General features: G+C 36.5%; 1 protein-coding gene across 1 annotated transcript; it reads right to left on the bottom strand.

The window, feature by feature from the left end:
* Positions 1-227: 227 nt before the first annotated feature.
* Positions 228-24,867, bottom strand: LOC125830131 (actin-related protein 4). Its single transcript, XM_049509333.1, has 20 exons — positions 24,701-24,867; positions 24,502-24,593; positions 22,216-22,362; positions 22,058-22,131; positions 19,866-19,946; positions 14,529-14,589; positions 14,284-14,333; positions 6,192-6,246; positions 4,877-4,954; positions 4,722-4,775; positions 4,168-4,221; positions 4,035-4,095; positions 3,535-3,586; positions 2,910-2,976; positions 2,080-2,142; positions 1,887-1,949; positions 1,360-1,422; positions 1,167-1,231; positions 713-781; positions 228-581 (listed from the first exon to the last, which is right to left on the bottom strand). The coding sequence occupies exons 1-20, from the start codon at positions 24,711-24,713 to the stop codon at positions 536-538; spliced, it is 1,308 nt and encodes a 435-aa protein (XP_049365290.1). The 5' UTR covers positions 24,714-24,867; the 3' UTR covers positions 228-535.
* Between the last annotated feature and the right edge of the window lie 2,147 nt (positions 24,868-27,014).

The following is a 27,014-nucleotide window of genomic DNA, read 5'->3' as shown; positions in this document are numbered from 1 at the left end:
ATTAATCCAAATGTATGTCATTTATCACAAGCATAACTTTTCTAATAAAAAGAGGAATTCATTCTAAAATAGCCATAGAACTCAATTATTTTTATTTTCAAGGAACTTATTTTCTTAAAAATATTGTTTCTCAAAATATTGACCAACCCAATATGAAAACATCAAAGAAAAAATTCATCCCAACCGCAACAAACCCAGGAATAAAAACAAAAAGGAGTTTTGTCCACTTAATTGTCAAAGAAGGTTCTTATCAATTAGCACATATTACTTTCGTCATTGTTTGTAGGGTGTTTAATCTAGCATTTTCACTAAAAATCTTAAATAGCAAGTCGCTGATTTATATTACATCAAGACATCGATGCTAGTTCGATATGGATGTACATAGTGCATTGCAGAATAATGACATCCACTGATACAGATTCCTAATAATACAAGACATGAACTGAGCAGGTAAGTCTGGGAAAACAGCCTTTCTTTGATGCTAGTTCAATAAATAGAGTGTTAACCGCAAAATATAACAGCTAAATCGTATTTCTTAAGGGCATTTTCTTTGAACGTAAGATGCCCCATGCTCTTCGTACCTGTCATTAGCATAAACCAAAAGGTGTATTCACTAAGAGAACTATAGTTATAGCAAATTCGCGATGCTACTTTAAAGGATACAAAACAAGTGTAGTATTGTATTCAAGCCTAAGAGAGATGTAAAACTTACTCGGACTTTGAAAACCACATTTGTTGAAAGGAACCAAGAGATGCCAATATGCTGCCCCCTATCCAAACACTGCACAATAACTTGTTAGTTCACTCGTGTGAAGAAAGCTTCTCCCCAATGCTAAATGCAAGAACCCATCATTTATGTCGTATATCATCATCAAAAGCAGTTAAAATAAATGGAAGTATGTTTACTGCTTTCTCAACTCTCCAATTAAATGGGGAAGGGCAGGGGAGACCAAAAAACAAGATACTTGAAATTGTACTCTCGCAAAATGTAGTCAGCTTAAACTTAGAAGTAACAAATATGGGGAGAAGTCCAACCCAGTCCGTGAATGTTGTTACATCCAGATGAGGAGTACAAAACACACTTTATACACTCAACATCAAAAGGAACTATTACCATGAAGAGAAACTGAGAAACAGTAAAGAGAACTACAGAGTAATAATTTAACCTGAATCTCCTTTCTGTAGCATTTCCACTAGCCAGTACTTTGACTCTCGCTGCCTGAGGAGACTCCTGGAAGAAGAGCATACAAGATACAGACTTAGGCTATTCAAGCTAAGGAGATAAAATGAGAATGCTATCCTTGAACACAATTGCGTGCATGAATGAAGGATGGTTAAGATTCAAAAGGGAAACGGCACCTCTAGCAAGTCCTTCTCCAGACGTTCTTTGAGTTGTTGCATCGATGATGTTCCCCCAGCAAGCTGTAGTGGACAGTGTAGTCAAACTAACATCTCATCTAAAGTTTCAAACTCAAATAGACAAAATAAAATAAGTCTAAGGAAATTCATATGCTCTTAGTGGGTACATGACCGAAGTTAATTAATCCAGTGATAAATTTGAATATTGGTTCTAATCTCCTATTTTGAACTTTCATATTGTTATTCTTTACATAGTAATTTTTATGTACTATGGCATAAGGAGCATCAGTCCAGTTTTAAAATTAAAGTCACTTAGTCATGCAGTTTCCATACTCTTCTCCTTAAGGAAGCATCCTCTCAGCTTTAGTGCATACAATGTGAAAATGAGGATTTGAATGAATTTACTTTGTCAGGTGACTTAACAAGTATTACAATGTAAACAACGAAGGAAAAGAAGGGAGGCACACAAAAAAATGGAATTGATGCCTCATCTTTAAATAGATTGCAAGAAATACTGATGGCTTTACCAATATACTGCTAAAAAGCTCTCTCCGAATATCCACATCGCACTTGTTTATGCTATCTATAACCTGAAAAGTTTTGAGTACAATTACTAATTGAAAAAAAAAAAGAGAAGGCGAAAGAAGAACATTTTGATGGACTCATGTCCTTAACCGATATTTTATCTATACGGAAAAATTTGAGAGAGAAAGGACCAACCATTTGTGGTAGACCACGAAGGGAAGCAGCAGTTTCAGCAAAACTTTCCATACCGGGAATAGTCTGTGACATCAGTAAGGAAAATACCAAAGTAAAGACTAGATATATGAAGGATCTGAAGGAGCTAGCTTGAGATGGCAGAGGACAGATTTTCTGAATAACAGGTATTTTTAAGCAGACAGAACATTACTGCATTTGAAAACATATGATAGTATACAGAGAAAAAAAAACACAAGAAATATTTTATCAGAAGTCATTACAGATGGATATCTCTATCTTTGGCAATGGAACAAATAATCTGAATCTCAAGGTGGAGGGGTCATGGAACATAAAGTGTCACCCTAGAAACATCCCACTATTGTGTGATCTAAATATTATAAACTTTTCAGTGAACATTTGAAATACAAGGAAATGAGATGCTACTTTGAAAAGGTTATGTCAAACCAAATTGTGTGAACAATACTGGAGGTATGCAAATCAGCACAGTGAAGTCCATAAACCTCATTTACTATCAAAATAATCCTTAAAATATAGTTCTCATCCATTGCAATGGAAAAAACCCAGTTTACAGATCATACCAATGAGTGCTTCAGCTATAAGCACACCCTACTTCCGGAGGATCAATACATAAAAAGCAACAAATACAACAACAGAAGGGAGGCAAAGCAAGAAGCACTACAGATACAACATCTTAGGATAAACCTAAAAATACAGAATCCTGGAAAGAACAAGATGAAAGTGTACAAACAACAGTACACATCCATCCTACTCGCATAAGATCGGGAAACTGAACAAGAAACATGGATTTGGAAGACTAAAGCAACACCAACCTGAACCAATGATGGATTGAATAGAATATCAGGAATCTTGAATCTATCCGCTCCGACTTCTATCGTCCTGTGTCATAAAGCAACAAAATGTTAACCATAGTAAGGAATGCCACCCTACCACCCCCCCCCCCCCAAAAAAAAAAAAAAATCTCATTGACCTAATGGAATGAGTAAGAGAACAGTAATGAGTTCCTATATATGATATGAGGTCGCTAGATATTTTTATTTTTTTTGATGAAGTAGATATGAGGTCGCTAGATATTTAAGTAATATGAGAAGGTATTGTTGCATCAAATTCGAAAAAAATATGGACTTATAAAGTAATTCTATCTTCAGTTAGTATGGACTTAGCCAATTAAGGAAGGTGGTCTGTATGTTTTTGACAAGGCATAGGTTAATCAAAATAGGACACAGCAGCAACTCTGAAGTCTGAACAGATGAAGCCGAATAATCTTGGACAGAAAGATTACTAAAATAAGGCTTCGAGTTAATACCAAAAAAGACTCACATTACAAACTACTAAATGAAACTGTTCAGTTTTTGCATTTAGATCTTCAACCAAAGATTTCAAGGAAACTGAATCACTCATTCGTTAATAGAAACAGAGCAAGAGTACAACACTTACTGCCCGTCAGGTAGCTCATAAGATGTCGTTGGAATGTTCGAATATGAACTGTCTGCACGAAAGAGAGAAGCAGCATAATATTTTCAAACTTCAAAACAAACATACTTCATATAGAATAAAAAAAATTTAAAAGAAGTGAACACATACAAGAATTAAGCGTCATTAGGACTTGAAGCAATCTTAACTGTCATCATGAGCAAGAATATATACTCAAAAGGTCTTAAGACTGGCCAAAAGATATCAGTGACATTTTATTCTATGAGGAAGTTACTTTTTTTCACTTTTTCTTTTTCTATTTCCTTTTAGATAAGGGTATAATAGCTGATCCAAGGATTACAGAAGAGACAAGTCTTTCATTTCAGTCGACAACACATTATAGAGAGTTAGCAATATCTTCAGGGATCATCTCCTTTCACTACACTTGGATCAAGATTTCATAGCCTGTAAATTTCTCCTACATTGGGGGGAGATAAAAAAAATAGCTGAGAGGAGAAAGAAACCATCATATGGAGTATCTGGGGCTCGGGAGACGCATTCTTTTATGTCACTGGCAATCGCTCTCTGCAAAATAGAACAATACTGAGAAGCTGAGAGAAATAACAACTGAAGAAAGAAATGCTAAGAATAATTAACCTGACAATACAGCTTGTAACTCTCTGTTGTATCAGGGAAATCAAGGTCCACTGTCTGTGAAACAAATAAAATATCAGCACCAAATCTATCAAAACATCACAAGAATAAAGGCATAGGGCACAAAAGTGCTAGCAGACCATGCAAATCAGAAACTAATTGCCTATTTGCCAATGACAAAATAAGGCTTTCTATGATGGCCGGGAGATGCGACTGGCTAAAGAAGAACCATTATGTCTATGTTCAATGCAAACAGAATGAACTCTTCAGAAACAAAGCATGAAAGTTTTGAGCAAGAAAAACTTGATGCAGGAGAAAGCAATGACACCCAAGTACAATATCTTTGATGTAAGACAAAAGTTGAGCACAAATTCATTTTAAGTCACAATCAGGTTCTCACTGGCTATGTTGTAATCTGGTTCTCCTTTTTTTCTTGTATTGAAAAAGAAAAGTTGCGAAGAAACATAAACCTGAATACTTGAAAGTGTTAAACTTACAATTTATGTGAAGGATTAAACAATTAGACTGGTTATAGCACTGAAGCAAGGATGTGTTACCTGAAATTCTCCTGGACGGATCTCCTTCCGCTTGAATGAATACCTAGGTTTTATCTAGAAATAAACAGGAAAAGGAAAGAAAAAGTTTGTTACAAGACAAAGCGGATCATTGTATTCAAACAAGTCTTAAGGATAACTAACAATAAATATCTAACCGTAATGCCTTTCTGTTCCAAACTTTTTATCAAGCAGTCAGTAAGAATTCCTCCCCCAATAGGAGATGTACAAACCGCCTGTTATCAAATTAAAGAATTACAACATATCTATTCAATTAAACCAAAACAGAACTTTTTTATGAGTAATAAAGGAATATTATTGACGTAAAACAACCAGCATTAAGGAAATGCTGGGGCAAAGGTACATCAAAAGAGAACTTTACAATATAAGGAAAGAACTGAGAAAGTAAAATACAGCCTCCAGCTCTAAAACATGCAGTAGTATTGTTGCACCAGAGACTACAACCTAAACAGAACTTTGAGAAGTTGGAAACAATGCACAGAACATCTGGTGAAGATTTAACATCCATAACCACTTCACTTTTCCCTTCCTTACCGAAATAAAATGGATTTTACAAGTTCGTGAGCAGCTTAGACCCTGCCTCCCCAAGCAAAGAGAAGGGCAAATGAACCTGAACATGAAACCCTTTTTCTCCTTCTACCTCCCATAGACAAAAAAAAAAATACATCTTAAATTTTCATCTAGAGAGGCCTGCCCCCTTCAACACCTAAAATAGATTTGATCAATCCTCTTAAAAATAAGTCGAGTTTCCACCTTAGAATGCATGTCCTGGACTTTACTTCTTCTTCAATCTAGCTTACAATCTAGGGAAAAAAGTAGGAAAATTCTATGAATGAATAGTTGCTTAAAACTTCTATTCGAGGGGAAAATGCCAACCCAAAATGTCAGTTCTCTCAAAGAAATTCTAGTGAGCTACAACTTGAGGCCCTCAGTGCTTACCATGGGGAAGTACAAAAAGATATCATAGGCATTTGCTTCTTTCCTTCCTATTTTTTCTTCTCTCTTTTTTTTGAGTTTTGACAGTGAGGGGGAACGATTAGCAGATTCGGAAACGAAATAATTTGCTTCAGAGCAATTAAACAATTTACTGAAGCATGTCAGATATACAAACATTAATGGGAGATCTCTACAGTGTTAAGTGGAAGTCTGCTAATGCTAGGAAATAAACTATATAATTTCCAAAAGGAAGAAACTGAAAGAGGTCATAATACTGCAAACTGGAAGTAGATATCTTACAATAGATCAACAAAATAGGTAAAAATGATCATCCGTTGATCTCTTTTTTATGAGAAGGGAAACCCGCAGCTGCTACCCTTTGGGTGCGCACAAGGTAAAACCCCCCCCCCTCCTATGTTGATCTCTTTTGAACAGTCAAGTTCTTAACAGTCAGAAAAGCAAAAGAAAAAAAGGGGCAATAACACATTTAAGTAGTTAGTCTTTGTTAAGAGATACCTTTTGAAGAACGTATCCATCATGAACCGGAGCAACAGTAGTCAATCCTCCACCACTGAACCAATTAGTTCAGACATCTCTTTAGTAATGCTCAATAAACAACAAAGAAAAAACAGATGTATAAAAGTTAGCCGGGGGGGGGGGGGGTTATACAGATGAGAACACACAATGCATTCCTTTCCTAAGTAGAAACAGATGCAACTTGAAAAGAGAACTGTGCCCAGATCCAAGGCCATAGAAAAATGCCAAACATTCTTTAACAATTTAATAGAAGTGTAGAACACTGTATTCTAAACCAGATAACTTTTTTCCTCTAGAGTATTTCATTGGGTAATAAAAGTGTAGAACACTGTATTCTAAACCAGATAACTTTTTTTTTCTAGAGTATTTCATCGGGTATCTGCTATCTCCAACCGGATGACTTTGTCCACCAAGTTTAAGGTAGATGGGAAGAATCACCTATTATTTTTGTGTCTGCTGGAATTTGAACCCTGGTTTCGAAGGTTTGTACCCACTTTATTGACCACTAGGTCATACCCTTAAAAGTCATTTGATAACATGTGCTTTAATTTTGTGTCCATGATTAGACATTTGATGCGTAGTTGATTGAATGGATGATTCCGATGTCTGCACTCTATCATTCTTTCTAGAGTAACATTGTCTGAATTATGATTTTAATGTCAAAATAGCTTGCACACCTTTGAATATATCTAGATCTTATAAGTTGGAACAAAGGTACCAGATCATTCTACACCAGCCTCTCCAAGCACTTCCAGATCCCCAAGGGAACAAGTTTTTCTAATCTTCATATTTTTCAAGGCATCATTTACCTATGTCAGCCCAAGTCTACGAATATAATTGAAGTTTCTACCATGCACCAATGTGTGGATCTCCAAAATGTTATTTTCTTGGTTCGAGTGAACAATTGATAACAGTAACAACATACCCAGTCTAGTCCCACAGAGTAAGGTTTTGGAAAGGGTATGGTGTATGCAGACCTTACGCCTACCACAGAGGTAGACAGGTTATTTACGATAGACCTACGGCTCAAGAAAATACAATTCAAAGCAGTCCAGAAAAAGAATAAACAAAGGAGTGAAAGCATACCAAAGCATTCTGAACAATAACTACAACAAAATAATACGATAATTGAAGTATAAAAAACATGTGGTAACAAAAATCGGAAGACAAGAAACTACAATAGCAATACTACGACTACTAATATGGACAAATAGCAAGACAGCGCACTATTACCTAATAACCTCCTACCCTAATATGTGCCCTCCACAACCTCCTACCTCATGTCCTTGATAAGCCAAAATTGTGTCATGTCATGTCTATCAGCTCTCCCCACTACTTCTTCAATCTATCCCTACCTCTCCTGAAACCATTCATTGCCAACCTCTCACACCTCCGCACTTGGACATCCGTACATCTCCTCTTTACATGCCCGAATTATCAAATATCCTCATTTCTAATCTCATCTCTCCTAGTATGCCTACGCATCCATCGCAAGATCCTCATTTCTACAACTTCCATCTTTTGAACGTAAAGATCACTACTAGCCAACACTCCGCCCCATACAACATAATAGGTCTAACCACTACTCTGTAGAACTTGTCTTTTAGGTGGTGCAACCCTATCAAAATAGGAAAGTGCTCTGAGTCTCTTCATATTGTCTTTACACGAGTCTTAGTTACATCATACATGTCCTTGATTGTCCTAGAGTACATCACAAGTTCACCCCTAGCCTCCAAGCATCTCCATAGAATTCCTTTTAACTTTGTCGTAAGCCTTTTCTAGGTCAATGAACAACATGTGTAAGTCCTTCCTCTCTCTATTCTACTCCACTAGTCTTCTAACGAGATGAATGGCTTATGTAGCTGAGAGTCCCAACATTAAATCGAACTTATTCTCGAAAAGAGTCGCATCCCTCCTCGCCCTTATCTCCACCACCCCTTCTCAAACCTTCATAATGTGGCTTAGCGGCTTGATACCCCTATAGTTGTTGCAATTGTGAATGTCACCCTTGTTCTTGTACAACAAAATCATTGTAATCATTGTAATTAAGGAAGAATAGCCTTATTATATGACAAGGTAATAAGGATAAAAGATTTTTTACAGAGTCAAGTGGAGCAATGTTCTACTTTGGAGGAGGCAGGGCTTGTTAAGCACTAGGAAACTAAACTTATACAGCAAGGCACTCAAAATTAAATGGCTATGGAGATGCTCCCATGAACCCCAAGTTTACTAGAAGGTATTATCAAAGTGAATATGGTGAAGATAACAGGTGGATCTCAAAGAAAGTGCACTCGTCTTATGGATAGAGTTTGTGGAGATTTATAAGAACACTTAGGCCACTAGCGAGGGATCACTCTATTATCAGGATGTAAAATGGGTGCAAAACGTCTTTTTGGGAGGATAGCTGGTTGGGTAATACTTGCCTCAAAGAACATTTTCCTGGCATTCATGCCATGGACAACAGAAGATAGTAAAAGAAACACGGTCTCCTCAAGTATGGAATATACATGGAATATATAGTTCAGAAGGAATCTAAATGATTGGGAAGTGGCTACATAAGTAGAATTTTACAAGCAGTTAGATGAGTACAAATGGAAACACAATATGGTGGCAACAAGACTCTTTAGGGTATACCTTTTAAGGTTGCATATTTTACCTGGTTATTAGCTAAGAAAGCAGTTATGAAAGACAACCTTAGTAGGAGAGGTTTATCCAAAGAAGCTGAGACAGTCAGCATCTATTCCTAAATGCAGGACAGCAGACATGCTATGGAAGATCTCCATTAGTCTCATAGCATTACCCGGACAATGCCAAGAAAAATAATTGAAGTCTTGTTATATATATATAGAGAGAGAGAGAGAGAGCGGGGGGCTTATCCCAACTTGTATATGATGGACAATTTGGAAAGAGGAATTCCAGATGTTTTTGTGAGAAATATAGGAGAAGAATATTATTGAATTGTTGTTGTTTACATTAGTACATTGAGACCCTATTTATAGACCCTAGAATACAATCCTTTATCAAGTAGGATACTATTTAGTATTTCTATTTCTATTCGTATTCCTGTTCTAATAGGATTGTATAAACTTATTCTTATTCTAATAGGATTGTATAAACCTATTCCTATTCTAATAGAATTGTATAAACCTATTCCTACACTCCCCCTCAAGCTAGTGCATACAATTCATGTACCTAGCTTGCTACAAATGTAATTAACACGAGGACCGATGAGGGGCTTGGTGAGATATTTGCAAGTTGATCACTCGACTTCACAAATTTGACAATCAATCTCAATGGGCTTGGTCTTCTCATGAAATATTGATTTTGATGCATAATGTTGATAAAACAGAGAGTGATAAAATTACAGTGTTGAACTTCCCAAACCAAGCTTGCAAAGACTGTTTCAGACCATAGAGTGACTTACGTAATCAACATACAAGGCTACTAAACTCCCCCTGAGCAACAAAATTAGGTGGTTGCTCCATATAGACTTCTTCAAAATGCAACAGTCGCCGAAAGTGCTCAAAATCCAGTATAAAGTGTATGGATCATGTTGGAATCAATAGACGTGTCAATATTTAAAAAGAAGGTCACCGAAAAACTAGCCGGAACATGCTCATATGCCGGAGTATTAGATTTGATGGATAAAAGTGGTTACAATCTAAGAAATAAAATTATATGGGTAGGGTCGGAATGATGTCACGACCCAACTAGAAAATAGAAATTATACAGGATAGTTCGAATTGATGGAACGACCCCCATTGAAAAAGAGAAATAATATGGGTAGGGTCGGAATGATGGCACGACCCAGCTGAAAAAGTAAAATTTATACGGGTAGGGTTGGAATGATGGCACAACCCTACGCAAATCAGATTTGAGGAGTCACCGGAAAGACGAATGGAACTATGCAAATCAAATATGAGGAGTCACTAAAAAGACACATGATGCTATGCAACTCAGATATGAGAAAATAGTTCGAAAAAAAATCCACGGTACTACACAAATTAAATATGAAAAGTAGTCCGAAAAGATGCACGGTGCTACACAAATAAGATATGCAAAAAAAAGGTAGTCACCGGAAGGATGTCACGGTGCTACACAAATTATATATGAAAAAGTAGTCACTGGAATGATGACACAGAGCTACACAAAAAAGTAGACACCAGAATGATGGCACGGTGCTACAAAAATTAAATATGAAAAAGTAGTCACCGGAATGATAGCACGGTGCTACACAAATTAGATATAAGAAAATAGTCACCGGAATGATGGCACGGTGTTACACAAATTAGATGTGAGAAAATAGTCACCAGATAGATACACGGTGACCCAATTTTTGCTAACATAATCATTGGCCAGACGGGCAGCATCTATGGGTGCCACCCGCCGGCAGCGGAAGCTCTTTAATTCTCTACCAAGTTCGTAGAGGCTCTGATACCATGTGAGAAATATAGGAGAAGAATATTATTGAATTGTTGTTGTTTACATTATTACATTGAGACCCTATTTATAGACCCTAGAATACAATCCTTTACCAAGTAGGATACTATTTAGTATTCCTATTTCTATTTCTATTCGTATTCCTGTTCTAATAGGATTGTATAAACTTATTCCTATTCTAATAGGATTGTATAAACCTATTCCTATTCTAATAGAATTGTATAAACCTATTCCTATTCTAACAGTTTTGAAGATAGTTGCAACTCAGTACAGACTACAGAGGACCAAGTAGAACTGCAATAACCTTTTCGGTTTTGGTGTAAACAGAACTACATAGAAGACACTGCTTCAATCATTAATACCCTAGGTTTGTGTTCCTTTTTCCCCATTGGAAATATGGTTTCAGCACAACCTGTGTGTTTTTTTTGCTTAAATATACAAAACAGGTACTTTCTCAAGAAACAGAAGACATCACATACTAGAATTAAAAAAAGATGATTGAAATGGAAGGGTATTACAGGTGTACTAAGCAATAGTGGAGATTGAAAGAGAATAACAATACAGAATAGTATCCACCTAATCTAACCTAGAGCATTATAGCATTTTTATAATTCACATTATCACATATTCTTAATACTGATTGCAAAGATTGATATCATATCTCCATATTCTCAAACTTAATTCTTAACGAATAAGATGCTAGCCTACTTGAAAACCTCTCATTTTCTTTTTTTGAAATTGGTAACTTTTTATATTCCTCAGCATTAAGGGCTATGCTGGCCACCTCCAAAAAAAAAAAAAAAAACTGTTACAACAAAAGGAAAAGACTAAAAAGAAATACTTACAGAGATCCTATAAAGTCCACTAATTGGATCTCCTCTTCTATATCCTGTTCTTTACACCAAAAACCTAAAGTAGTAATTACTTTCCATTTGATCTTCTGTATTGTACACTCCTTTCCTTCAAAAATTCTCTGATTCCTTTCTTTCCATATAATCCACCATATACATGCTGGAACTGTTCTCCACCATCTTTTCTGACTTTTGCTGCCTCCCCTTTTGATCCAGCAGCTAAGAAGGTCAGAGGTGTGTTCAGGCATAGTCCAATATTCATTGGCTATGCTTGTAAACAGAGCCCACACCTGAGCAGTTACCTTACAGTGCATGAATAAGTGTTTGTTAGTCTCCAGAGCTTCTTTACAAAGGAGGCATCTGGATACTATGTTGATGCCCCTCTTCTGCATTGCCTCATGAGTCAAACATTTTTTCCTAGCAACCAACCAAGTGAAACACTTCACCTTGGCAGGAGCCACACTTTTCCATATTGTGTTCCAAGGTCCAATGGATCTTCCTGCACATCTTTTAAGTCCCCAGTTGTATAATCTATTCACTGAAAATACCCCATCTTTGTGATGTCCCCATGCTAATCTGTCTGGCTCTAGAGTAGTACCTGGGAATCCACCAATCAAGCCCAAACACTCCACCATTCCATCAATCTCCCAGTCATTTAGCAGTCTTCTAAATATTATATTCCAACCTTGTGGTGACCACATCTCCTCTATCTTGCTGTTGGTATTTGTGCATATTGAGAAAAGAATAGGGAACAAGTCCCTCAAAATCCCATTTCCACACCAATCATCTAGCCAGAACTTTGTTTTGTCTCCTCTACCCACCACAATTTTTGAGTTGTTGTTTAGACTCTCCCAAAGGTTTCTGATGGTCATCCACACCCCAACTCCATAAGTTTCATTAACTTCACTAGTGCACCACAAATCCTCTTGCCCATATTTGTGGTTTATTATCTCTTTCCATAGAGCCTGCTCCTCCTGATTATATCTCCACAACCATTTTGAGAGGAGGCTCATGTTATGAACTTTTAAATTTCTCACTCCCAGCCCCCCATTTTCCTTGCTTTGTTGTACTACAGGCCATTTCACCAGGTTGAACCCCTTTTCTATCTTGTTCCCTTGCCATAAGAAGTTCCTTCTGAGTGCATCTAAAACCTTCACTATGCTACTAGGAATAGGAAAAAGGGACATCACATAAGTGGGTAAAGAATCCAGAACTGAGTTAATTAATGTAACTCTACCTCCCAGAGATAGGTATTGAGATTTCCATATAGCCAATTTCTTCTCTGTTTTCTCAATAATGCCATCCCAAATTTTTCCTGCTTTGTGCTCAGAACCCAAAGGCATCCCAAACCTCTCATTTTCACCATTCGCTCATCGATCATCATACAGTTATGAATCAAATTTAGACTGCTACAGATGTAAATGTATAGAAACTTAACTATTCAAGGTGAAAAGAAACTGAGATTAAGGGTGTGTTTGGTATGAAGGAAAATGTTTTCCTAGAAAATGTTTTCCTTGGAAAACAAGTTGATAGGGGTGAAAAAAATGAAAATTTGACATTGAAAATATTTTTGAAAAACAAACTTAAAATTTTTTTTTGGGGGTGGGGGGGCTGGTAGGGGGTGGGTGGGTGGGGGTCAAGGGTAGGGGTGAAAAAATGAAATTTTGAAATTGAAAATATTTTTTAAAAAACAAACTTGAAATTTTTTATTTTTTTTGGGAAGGGGGGTGGGGGCTGGTAGGGGGTGGGAGGGTGGGTGGGGGTTCTAGGGGTGAAAAAATGAAATTTTGAAATTGAAAATATTTTTTAAAAACAAACTTAAATTTTTTGTGGGTGATCGAGGATTGGGATGAAAAAATAAAAATTTGAGGATGAAAATATTTTTTAAAAACAAAATTTTTTTCTTTTTGAAGGGGGTTGGGGGGCTGGTAGGGGTCGAGGGTTGGGGTGAAAAAATGAAATTTTGAATTTGTAAATATTTTTTAAAAACAAACTCAATTATTATTTTTTTGGGGGGGGTGATCGAGGATCGAGATGAAAAAATAAAAATTTGAATTGAAAATATATTTTTTTTGGGAGGGGGTGGGGGTAGAAGTGAGTGTGGGGTAAAAATATTGAATTTAAAAACAAGCTTTAAAATTATTATCTTTTTGCGAGGGGGGGTGACCGGAGAGGGGGGTGGGTGATCGAGGATCGGGATGAAAAAATAAAAATTTGAAGTTGAATTTTTTTTTTTTGGGAGGGGGTGGGGTAGGAGTGAGTGTGGGGTAAAAAAATTGAATTTAAAAACAAGCTTTAAAATTATTATCTTTTTGCGCGGGGGGGGGGGGGGGGGGTGGTTTGAGGGTAGGGACAAAATAAATTGATTTTTTCAACAAAAAAATAATTGTAATTTGAAGTTGGAAGAGAGTTTTGGAAAATGTTTTCCTTAAGTTTAGAAGGGAAGTCATTTTCCTTAAATTTGAGGAAAATGAGTTGATTTGAAAAACATTTTCCAAAACATTTAGCCCAACCAAACATGAGAAAATTGGAAAGCATTTTCCGGAAAATGTTTTCCTTCATACCAAACACACCCTAAGATGCCATCATGCACCAGAAGTCATGAAGTCTCTCCAATTTTTCATATCCCAGTTGAAGGGAAGGTACAAAGCGATGAAGATAACATAAATGATATTACGGCTAAGAGACTAGATATCTCAGTAAAAGAACTTTATTATTGACAAGACAAGTCAAATAAGTAATTCAAAAGGATAGCCAGTAAGTAGAACATAACATCCTACCTGTCAACAACCAAAGAAGTTGCACGTCCTGATGCGAAAGATGTGAGAACCTAGCATTAACAGTACCATGAGAAAATTAACAACTAGAGTGGAATGATCTTGTAACGTTAAGAAGCTACAGCTTTTTTTTATTATTTTTTCTTTATTCTTGAATCAAAAGTGAAAGTTCCATTACTAAATAGCACAAAGAAGGTTATGCTTAAGACGCTACAAATTAAAGATTCAAAGTGGGTAAAGGCACTTACAGCATTTTTGGCCAAAAACAATGCTGGAACTTGGTATTTTTCAAACATTATCTCTGCAGCCCTGTTAAATAGATGATCATCAGTCCACTGTAATTTTCATTTTGCATACAGATGACATAATAGTGCAAGCACCAGACTGCCTTTCCTCTTTTCTTTGGTTCATGATGGACAATTTCTTTCACAGTAGACACTTCTTGTTAAGGAAAGTAATTCCTTGGACTCGACTGATTCTAGAAGGTATTACAAATTAAACAAGGTAAGGCTTTTATATTGACACTTGGGAACCATTCTGTGGCAAACGAACAGTTGATCAGTAAATCAGTCAGTAGTTGACAATCCTAACTTAGCAGGCCACCACAAATATGAATTCCAGGCAAGGCCCTAATAAGTGACATCTTATGTTTGAGAGAAATCCACCACCTATGAGGACCACAATGACCTTATAAAAAAAGTCAAGGTGGATGGACATAAATTTGATGGAAACTTGACCTAGTTTGTTCTTTAATACGAAAGATAGCTTAGAGAACTATTTTGAGAGGTCCAAATTGCTCAAGCATGGGCACAAGAATCGCTCTAGTCAAAAGAGATTTTTTTTTTTTGATAAAGGTAACATTTGTATATCAATCATCAGCTCAAAGCTGGTATCCAAAATTTACATCATATCGTCCCTCCACACATGTGTGTCGGGCATAAACAGAAGATAAAGAAAAGAAAAGAAGAAAAATGAGAAGCTATCCCTAGATCCTCCTTTCATCTTTATAAGGACCCTAGAATGTCTACAATAGCCACAGGGTCATCTATATACTCTGAACTACACCAATAGCAAAAAGTGATAATGCAGTTCATTTTAATCTTGTGCAGAGGGCTGCTCTTGTTATCAAAATTCCTAGAATTCCTTTCTTTCCATATGGTCCACCAAAAAACAGCTGGGACAATTTTCCATCTACTCTTGTCTGTGCTGCCACTGCCCTCCATATTCCAGCTTTCTAGAGCCTGTCCTGTTCTCCCTAGAACAGTCCAACTTATACCTCTGAAGCTAGTAAACAATTTCCACAGCTGGCCAGCCACTTTACAATGTAAGAACAGATGATTAATTGTCTCTGCAACCTGCTCACAAAAACAGCATCTTGGCAACATTTGTATTCCCCTCTTCATAAGATTCTCTTGTGTAAGTACAGCCTCTAAAAACTACCACTTTATATGGTATTTTAACCTTCCATATAAGCTTCCAAGGCAGAAAGTTAACTTGGGATCCCATCTGATTCATAATTCTATATGCAGAACTAACAGTGAATAAACCTTTATTATGACATTTCCATTTAAGAGTGTCTTCTCCATCCTTGAATCCTAAGAACTGATCAAGTGTTCCATAAAATTCAGCCAATCTTTCCACCTCCCAGTCTAGCATCAGTCTTCTGTGGGTAAGGTTCCATCCATGTTCAGACCAAACTTCATAAAGAGTCGACTCTTGTTGTTGATTCAGGTGATGAATATCCGGGAACAAGCGTTTGAGGTTTCCATTCCCTAACCAGTTATCTTCCCAAAACCTGATCTTCCTCCCATTGTTCACATTACATTCAGTTTTTGCATAGAAACCATGCCATAAGTTTCTAATTGATCTCCACAAACTGGTTCCATATGTGGATGTCACTTTCTTAGTCTTCCAGGGTCCTTCCTTCCCATATTTGGCCTGGATCACCCTACCCCACAAAGATTGATCTTCTAAAGGAAATCTCCACAACCACTTCATGAGAAGACTTTTGTTCTGCTTTCTAATATTTTTGATTGCCAGTCCTCCCTGCTTCTTGGATAGTAGCAGTGTCTTCCATTCGACTAGGTGGAAACCTTTATATTCCTTCTCACCGTGCCACAAAAAATTCCTTCTCAGAGCATCAATTCTTTCTTCCACCTTTGCTGGAAGGGGAAAAACTGACATTAAGTAAGTTGGTAATGCATCCAGGACTGAGTTAATCAGCACTAATCTACCACCTCTTGATAAATATTGAGACTTCCACCTAGACAATCTTTTCTCACATCTTTCCACTACTCCATTCCATATCTCTTTGGATTTGCTATTGGCACCTAAAGGCATACCCAAGTATGTTGCTGGTAACTGCCCTATTTCTCCACCCAGAAGATCCCCCAGATTTTGTATTCTGGGCACATCATTGATTGGAAAGATCTGACTCTTTCTCCAATTAATGTGCAACCCTGATACCGACTCAAATAGTATGAGAACTATCCTCAGAATTTTTAGTTGGCTGTCTTCTGCATCACAAAAAATCAAAGTGTCATCTGCATATTGCAGATGGGTGATTTCCAATCTAGTATTCATCTCCTTGACCACATTAAAACCCCTTATCCAATCATTCCTATGTGTTGTTTTAATCATACTGTTCAGGCCTTCCATGACTAGTAAAAATAAGAAAGGTGAGAGTGGATCACCTTGTCTCAAGCCTCTGCTTGCCGGAAAGAAACCTTCAGGAGAACCATTTATTAGTATTGAGAACTTGACAGTGCTAATGCAGAACCTTATCCATCTTATCCACTTCCTCCCAAAACCCATACTATGTAGAATTCCAAGCAAATACTCCCAGTTAACATGGTCATATGCCTTCTCTATGTCCAGTTTACACATTATGCCTGGGATTTTATCCTTCACTCTTGAGTCAAGACATTCATTTGCAATGAGAACAGCATCAGTGATCTGTCTTCCTTTCAGAAAGGCCATTTGTTGAGTGTCAACCAGCTTTGGCATCTTCATTTGCAATGAGAACAGCATCAGTGATCTGTCTTCCTTTCAGAAAGGCCATTTGTTGAGTGTCAACCAGCTTTGGCATCACCTTCTTTTGCCTTTCTGTAAGAATTTTGGAGATTAGTTTGTAGACACTTCCAATCAGACTGATTGGCCTAAAATCTCTCAATTCTTTGGCTCCATTCTTCTTTGGAATGAGTGCAATGTAAGTTGCATTAAGGCTCTTTTCAAAAACTTCCTGAGAATGGAACTTCCGGATAGTAGCCATCACATCCCCCTTTAGAATCTCCCAACACTTCACAAAGAAGCCCATAGTATACCCATCTGGACCCGGTGCCTTGTCTATAGCACATGCCTTGAGCCCTTTCAGGACCTCATCTTCTTCAAAAGGTTTCTGTAAATCTTGTTGCTCCTCCCTGTTGATTACTGGACAGGGGTACATGTTGTAAGCAGGTCTCCAATTTTCAGTCTCACAGTACAACTTTCTATAAAATAAAACCACCTCCCTCTTGATATCTGTTGCTTCTGTTAGTTCATCACCTTCCACCACCAATTTGTCAATGTGATTGGTTCTTTTGTGAGCATTTGCAATCCTCTGAAAGAATTTAGTGTTCTTGTCCCCTTGCTTAATCCACAATGTCCTTGATCTTTGCCTCCAAGCTATCTCTTCCTTTTTAGCATAGTCTTTAAACTCCTTAGTTAAACTTGCCTTTTGAATTACTTCAACATCAGACAGAGGTCTGTCCTGTTGAATATTGTCAAAAATCAGTGATTCTATTGAGCAACTCTTTTTTCTTCTTTTCCAGATTTCCGTAAGTGTTTGAGCTCCACTCTTTTAATTTGGTCTTCAAAGCTTTCAACTTAAAAGCTAGAATATAGTCTAGCCTTCCTTCAAACTCAAAAGATGTCCACCGCTCTTTGACTCTTTCATTAAAGCCTTCAGTCTCCAGCCACCATCCTTCAAATTTGAAGTAGGATTTGGAATAGATCCAATAACCACTTGCGAGTGCAACTGGTGAGTGATCTGAACATACTCTTGGCATCAATTCCTGCTTTACATTGTTGAACTTTCCCCCCCATTCAGTAGAGTACATTATTCTGTCAATTCTGGAACCATATTCTGCATTGTTCCCCCCCGTCCATGTGTAATTACCTCCCTCAAGTTGAGGATCAATCAACTCCATATCCTCAATCATATCAGAAAATTCCGACATATAAATGGAGTTCCTTGAACAGTTCTTCTTCTCTGAAGCATACCTTACAATATTAAAGTCACCCCCTAGGATCCAGGGTCCAGAAAATAAACCCCTAACAGCCCCAATTTCCCACCATACTTCTTGTCTTTCAAGATTGCAGTTAGGTGCATACACCCCTGTCATATGCCATTCAAAATCACAATTTCTTGATTTGAATCCACAAGTTAGGCACCAATTTCCACAACTTTCCCCTCCCAATGTTTACTGTCCCAAAGCATTAGTATCCCCCCTCTAGTGCCACTAGCCTCCAATTGGGCGTATTTAACTCCCCTGCTTCCCCATACCTGTCTAATTGCCTCCCCATTTTCACCTTCTAGCTTTGTTTCCTGCAAACATATGACATCTGCCTTCCATTCCTGAAACACACTGTTGATAATTCTCCTCTTATCTCTGTAATTTAATCCCCTCACATTCCATGATATTATCTTCACATTCTTCATATATTTATAGCTTTTCCTTTCCCCCTGGTTCTCGAACTGCTTGTAAAATCTCTCTTTTGATGAACTGCTTGTAAAATCTCTCTTTTGTGGACTCTTCTCACTCTATTTCTGTTTTATTCTACTCTCACTGTTCTTCTCTCCTCTCTTTTCTCATATTTTCCCCTTATCTTTCACCCTACCCAATTTCTAGTGCTACATCACTGGCATCGGAGCTCTAGGTCCTTATTCATCACAAATAGCTGCACTTTTAGCATTCATCAACTATAAAAGTACCGATCACCTTATTACTTAGTTTAATTAGATATATACTGTTTTCACATCAAACTAACAAACTTTTGGTGTTCATGACTTCTTCTTTTTTGGTTTCCCACCCGGTCTCCGCCTCTCCGGTACCCACATTGGGGCCCGACTAAATTCGAATTTGCGTCGGGAAGTCCCACATTGGGGGGGTAAAGTGCTCCCTAACAAAGCCGACTCCGTACCCAAGGGGACTCGAACCCGAGACCTCTTGATTAAGGATGAAGGAGTACTTACCAGTCCACCACACCCTTGTTGGTTTGTTAATGGCTTTTATATGAAAGGACGCTGTTAGAATGTTCATACTTCTCCCCTTTGAAATTGAAAAGGCATATGGGCCTACAGGATTGATAAATATGTAAACTTTACTTAAGGATGTGCTTTCATCTTATATTTTTCTCGTCCTCCTAAAAAAATTGTGTTCTCCTATAAATTAACATAAGATGCAAAATAGGCAGAAAAAGGCGGCATATTCAGGAATAATATAGCTTGAAATCATGTACCCAATTGTTATACAATGCCCAAAAGATAAATGACATGATTTAATGTGAAGTAATAAGACTGCTAAAAGACAGATTGCATTACTCACTTTTCCCTCTGCTGCTGAGTGTTTGAACAAGGCTCTGCAAGTAGCATTGGATGCTCCTTTGGATCGATCAGTAAGCATTCCCTGTAAGTGAATGTAAGAAGCAGAAAAAAAAGGTCTTTTTCAATAGCCTAGAGCAGCATCAACTTAACCAAATGACAGGAAAAAGAAAAAAAACTAACACAAGGAAAGCATATAAGGAAGACTTTTTTTCTCCCTTTCTTCAAATGAATCAGTAATACCACATCTCTTCACAGGAATTTCAGTGATCAAAGAAGTCAAAAAGAGAGATGGAGATTGTCCCAGCATGCAGTTGGTACACAGAGGAATCAGAGATGTTTTGAAGACAAACGAAGTACTATCCAGAAGTTGAAGATCAACCGTTTAGACCTTCATAATTTTGGTGTAAACAAGAATACATAGAGGAATCAGAGTCAATTTTTGATGTTCTAGATTACATGTAGGAAGGCTTAGATCTAGGAACTCTAACTATAACTCACACTGTTTTGGGTGACTTCACAGCTTGTGTGGTCTACCTTTATATAATAACTTGTTACAATTCTCCGAAAAAGAACATTGTAGTCTGATCTTCAAAAATAGAGTGCAAGCAGTATGTAGCATAATTGTGTTTCCTTTTTAGGATGAATCACTAATATGACATTATTTACATTAATATAAGAGCAATCGCGCAAAGACGACATGGCTACAAATCTAGATGCAATGGGTAGATATGCAAGTGTCTGACACAAGTAAAAGAGGTTCTAGAGTGTAGGTTTCAACAAGACTCAAGCTTATTCCCAACTAGTAGATACCACCTATACCGATCTATATTTAAAACATAATATATAAAACAATTAATAATTTCTAACATAGAAAAGTAACTCACTCTTAAGATAAATTTTCGCTAAAATCCATTTTTGGTTAATTAATAAGTTTATGTTAAATATTTTGTTCTGTCAAATGATCCAAAGTTAACACAATTTATTTATTTTATAACTGAGAAATCCCCAAGGACCAGCAGAAACACAGTTCAAAACTCAATGAATAATGGCCTGCCCCTCTACCCATCTCCAAGTTAGTCAATTAATCTTGTTCGTTTTTTTTATTTTGAGAATTCCCAATTAATCTTGTTCTTATAGATCTTGTCCTTAAATATATAATGAACTATCTTTGTGGTCCAATTAAATCACAATATTTTTGCCTGGGCACTTCTCTTAAAACCAAGCCCACCAATAATTGGCAAAGATACCCAAAGGCATTTCCTCCTTTGAGTTCAGTGATGGCTTCCCCAGAAGGTAGTCCTAGTGTGTCAGTCCCCTGTTTTAGTTGAATGGTGGTTTAAATGCCTAAAACTTTAGATCTTTTTGTCCTACTTCGAAGAAGAAGAAAAATTACAGAGACACATCGTGAAGCTCATCGAATTACTGTTCCTTGTTGTCACATCTATTCCTTCTGTCTTCTTCCTCTTCTCCTTTGTGCTTCATCTCTGTCTTCTTCAGTTCTCTATTCACCTTTCCTTGGTCAAATTATCCACCAAATGTTGATAAGATCTGGTACGAACCTCACACCTGTACCAGTGTCATGTTCGAATCACCAACCCAGCAGTAATCGAAGGGTTCGAACAACATTTTATGCAAGAGGACACTGCAGTAATCCACGTAGTAAAACCAAAACGAAGAATGCCCAATATTGGCTAATGGTGGTCTGGTGGCATTAGAAATACTTGCTCAACACAACCCTGCAACAAACTCTACCATGTCCTTGATGCTGTCAATTGCTTAAAACTACCTTTCAGCTATCGGGGAAATTGTGAAATAGACCAATATCAACTAACCCAAATGAGATTAAAAAGAAAATCGTTTAGATTTTGTCTGCCTCACACAATATTCTAAAATATGTTTCACAGGACACGGCAATCAGAGAGCATGTGTGCAGACTGCCAGGGCAACAAGATCAGGAACATATCACCACCTTAAGATGTTAAGATCCATCAGTGAGGGTTTCTAAGGTACTTCCATACTAAGAGAGGAGGACAAGACACATATAGAACAACTATGCAACATAAGCAGAGCAAAGCATATCCCCACTTACCTGAGCTGAAAATATGTAGAGTAACATTCTTCCCATGACACAACAAAAAGTTAATGGAAGAAGGAAATTGTTTCAACATATGAACAAAAGGAAGGACCAATTACCTAAAAGCATGGTCCCATATGTTTTCTACAATATCCCAGTCCACAACCGTCCCATCCCTGATGGGTGATATCACCTGACATGACAATCCAACATATTAGATAACAATGATAAGGAAATGGCATCTCAAGATGGTACTAGATAAATTTGTAAAACTGACCTCCATGTGATCACGGCGAAATCCCAAGGCTTGAGATCCCACATACAATTTCCGCTTACCCTTTGATTTAAGGTCAGGAGCAGATCCAGAATTATCCTCCGGATTATCAGGATTATCAACTTCCATTTCATCAACCGATCCAACAGCCTTTTAAAAGATCATAAAATCAAAGACAACTTACACAAACATACATGTAGGTGACTAGTTAAAAAAAAGCAAAATATGAGTATACATGAAGGAATAGCATAGTGATATAGACATTCACAATCAAGGCAGGTTAGTTTGTGAGCAGCTGACTTGCTAATGATATTTTAAGAATTCACATGTCAACCATAATGAGGAAAGGATTTGAACTAATCCTGAGAAGACGAGAGATACTAGATATTTGATTAATCTAACAAGGAGAATAACCGGAGAGATCTTGCTAATTATCTCAGCAGCTATCTTTCTTCTTCTTCTTTTGTGATAAACGCGGCAGCTATCTTATGTATATAATTCCAGGGAAACTTTTCGCTGCATCAGCTATAAATTTTATTGTTCAAGACTAAGTAGGAAATTGGGGACTTCTATCTTCTTTCTTCTTCTTTTTTTGGGGTAACGGTGGTGTCCTTACCATCTTCAAAATTAATCTAACGGTTACTTAATACCTTCCACCAACACATATACGTGATAATTCTATCACCAAGGTTTGATGGTATCATCCACCTTTTTTGCCTCTACTGGGATTTGAACCCTGGTCTCTCATGGTCCATTCTAACTTTTGAACCCTGGTCTCTCATGGTCCATTCTAACTTCACTAACCGCAGACCACATCCTTCAGTGCAATCAAGGACTTCCATCGTTGAACCAACATTCTACAGCACCAGGTACAAGCAATATAATAAATACAATCCATTTCTGAAAGTGAAACATGGAAATGGTTGCACAAATATGTGGGAGCATCATTTAAATTTTCTGGTTCTGAGATGAGTAAGAGAAGTAATTCTTTTTCCCTTTTCTTTTTTTTACAAGTATGGAAGAGAAGTATATTTCTGTAGTCATTCGACTGCACCTTTAGCTTTCTTGGATGTTAGAGCTGCAAGACCTTGCAGAACAATCTTTAACAATTGTGGTTTCATGGTAATAACATACAGTTGGAAATTAAAAGTAATAAAAGACTCCATGTAAATCCATCACAGGAAACCAATTCCCAAATCATATCGAACAGCAACTCAACCTGGAAAAAGTAAGAGGCACAATTGTTTGAAGACAGTGCTCAAGGACCTGACAAAGAGCTTACAGCTACTGTAACACTCCCTCTGCCCCATATTAGTTGATCACTTTTCATTTTGCACAGTACTTAAGAAATCATAAATAAAAAGATAATTTTACTAATTCACCCCTTAAAAAACTATTGGGAATTTTACAAACAAATGGGAACACTTTAAAAAGAATTAATTGCAAGGGTACTATAGAAAAAATTTAATTAATGATTTTTTTGATTTGGTAAGGTGGACAACTAATATGGGACAACTATTTTTAGTATAATAATCCACTAATATGAGACGGCAGGAGTAATTATTAAGCAATCCACCACATGGCCAGAATCTATGCACACAAAAGATGACCATCGCACACTAAAGAGGATTCTCAAACTCATGAGTCTAATAGTCCTCAAGTTTCCCCGCTATGTAGATGAGAATTCAATGTAAAGTTATCTATTTCCTCAAATTACACGCCAATGTTTTTTTATCAATTTTAACAGGAAAAATCTCCCAATTTCAGTTTCTTTATTGGTCTCATTGATGAGTTTCCCTTCAAACAATTTTAATTTGTTCAAGAAATAATTAAAAAAGAGCTGATGATGTATGATAAAAATCTTAAAATCCCCAATATAAAAGGAAAAAATTTTAGTGGCAGTATGCTGATGTTAAGGGTTAGGCCATTTCATCTAACCACACACCCTATACTGTTACTTCAATTGCATATTAAACTTCATAGAGGCTCAAGAATGCTGCCTATGACCAAAAGCTCTAAACTTCAGAGGTTTCGTCTTAAACAAAACCAAAACATCCAGTCATATTTCGTGTTACATAGACTGAGTGTAATAGTTTTTCACATTATCACTGCAGTTATAACAAGCTACTTATACTTTCTTTTCGAGGTCACTCGACTCGAATTAGCTATTAAAATGCTGGTGCTTGCGAAGTTAGACGCTTAAAACAGTTACTCCACAAAGGTTAGGCTGGGAACATGAAAATGTTAGTAAATTTGCAAGCTAACAAGGCTAAAAACGGTTTAACTTACCGATGGGAAAACGGCTTTGGGAGCATCTTCACCGGCGTAACCAGCTTTGCAAGTATGGCTACCCAAATCTATCACAATTGCTGATACTTCATCTGTACACAAACAAACAAACAAACAAAAAAACGCTGAATTCTTGTGCTTACAACATGAAAGCCCTAAACATCGACACTCAAAGAGAAACTGAGTAACTGATACTCACCACCACCGTACATGATTCGATTTCGGAGAGTGATTTAACTCTTTCTTCTTCGTGTTTTGCTGCTTCTCAGAAATTCTTCGCTACGAGGGCTTTTCTTGGGTTTTGAAGAAAACAAGCCGGTCGGGTCAGTTCAACCGGGTTGTGTCCGACAACATTCACTTTAGTGTGTTTTTTTGGTAAAGAGAAAAAAAATTATGAAAATAAATGTGATATTCTAAATTTAGAGTCTGTTTGGATTGGCTTAAAAAAATTAAAATAAATAGTCAAACTTAAATGACTTTTAAGTCAAAAAAATAAAAAGTAGGAATATTTACTTTTGGTTTTTAACTTACTAGTTTTATGGCACGTGTGTATCATAACATATACTATACAATGTTGTAAAATAGAAATATTACTAAATTAAAGTTTTTTAGTAAATAATTATAATTGAAAAAACATTAAACTAGTGCTTTTAAATTATTTATACGAATTGTCATAGAGTTAATTGATTTTAGAGACCAAAATGACCAGATATCATTGAAACATTTCAAAATACGTTCAAAATTTAAATATGGAAAAAGTGACGTTTCTTAGGTAGTATTGGTTTTTTTTTTACTTTACTCAATTTTGTAAACAAATTTACACAACAAAATAGGAAAAAAATATCAATATAAAAAAGGTCACCAATATCCTTTCCTCTTGAGGTTATGATCATAAATGATGGACACCTTTTAAGTACAATTTTTCTCTTAAATACTCATACTTGAAATTTAGTATATGCATGACACTAATAAAGATTATCCTAAATATTTTAATATTTTATCTTTATACGTAATATATCTTTTACAAAATATTATTACTCAATTAATATTTGAGTAAGGCTATCATAGAGATGTAATTTTACAACAAAAAAAAAAGTGTACTTCTATAGTGAATGGCAACACTGTTATAAGTAGAATGTTATAGAGACAAAAAATATAACATCAAAAATGAGTTCTAAAGAAAATTACGTAGTTACAGTGAAATGTTGTTATAACGAATGATGGTCAAATAGAGGTTTGAGTGTATGTCAAATATTTAGTTTTACCAAAAAAAAATTAGTTTGAGTAGCAAAATTTAATGTTAATATATGAACAACATCACATGACATCACATATAGTTTAAAAAAATCATTTCTTTGAGTTTCTACCTTATCTTTGTGGAATTGTAGTATTCTCCTTTTTTATGTTGCATACATATCATACAATTGTCGTCTAATGAAAGTATCTAGTATCTTATAGAAGTTGTACCATGATATAAAATAGAGTAAATGGTCAAAAGCCCCCTTAATCTATATCCGGATTTCCAACTACACACTTTAACTTTACGGGAGTCCTATCACCCACCTAAACTGTTTGAAACTGTAATAATTACACCCTTAAAAAGCCACAACCACATCTATATTGGCATGTGAATTTCACACGTTTGATAGGTGGAAATTGATTAATTTATTATTTTTTCAATTTTTTTATAATTCTTTTCCATTTTCTCCTATACTCTCCCAATTTCTTCAAATTCCTAAAGTAAATTCTTCCCCCAATTCTTTCAAATTCCTATTGAATTGTGAGGAACAAAGATAAATATTGATAGCAAAATCTTGTCAAGCAATATTCGAGTTTTGCTTGTCGGAAAACCTTGAAAAACAAACTAAAAGGATTCGTGCATGCACTGCTTCGTCGAGGTTTTGCTTGCTTCACCGGAGCTAGTTGGTCGGAGTAGTGCAGCCGCAAGGTTTTGTTGTTGTTGTTGTAGTCGACCTCGATGTGAGAACAAAGGTAGATTTTTATGGTGGTTGTCTTGGAACGAGAGAGAGACAAGAGCAGAGGGGGAGGGGAGAAAGGGTTTTTGTTGGTGGTTTGGGTTTTGCCGGAGGAGGCGGCAATGGTGGTTGTTGGTCGAGCAACAAAGAGAGGGGAGCAGAAATACAAACTAAAAAAAGTGAGCAAGGAAAGATGGAAGATGAATGAAAAGGCAGTAGCAATGCCATTAATGGAGGTCAACTAAGACGAGTACAATCCTCTTATTGATTGAAATTTGAGAATTGATAATTAAATGATCTATAAATAAAAAAAGAAAAAACATTCTCATTTGGGAGTTCACTTGAATTTGATGTAAACCCAATTTGATTTTTTTTTCAAATCTGATCCATATCTCTTTTTTTGGATGATATAAATACATGTCATTTATCTTCAATTGAATTGGTTGGTTCTTAAAAGTTTTTTACATGAAATCAACAATGGTGAACCTGGTGAAGGAACTTGGTTGCTATGGAGAAGAAAGACAACAAATAAGAAAA

The sequence above is a fragment of the Solanum verrucosum genome, unplaced genomic scaffold, assembly GCF_900185275.1.
Source record: "Solanum verrucosum unplaced genomic scaffold, falcon-dt-bn FXZP01000024.1, whole genome shotgun sequence".
In the NCBI taxonomy this organism is placed as follows: domain Eukaryota; kingdom Viridiplantae; phylum Streptophyta; class Magnoliopsida; order Solanales; family Solanaceae; genus Solanum; species Solanum verrucosum.
The sequence above is the reverse complement of the archived record's forward strand: the minus strand, read 5'-3'. Positions and strand labels throughout refer to the sequence as shown.

Excerpts from the sequence above, each read along its gene's own strand:
- LOC125830131 (XM_049509333.1), bottom strand. Across the intron at positions 4,776-4,876 it reads TGGAACAGAAAGGCATTACG|ATAAAACCTAGGTATTCATT; the intron begins GTTAGATATTTA and ends GTTTATTTCTAG. Across the intron at positions 782-1,166 it reads GCTACAGAAAGGAGATTCAG|TGTTTGGATAGGGGGCAGCA; the intron begins GTTAAATTATTA and ends GTTATTGTGCAG.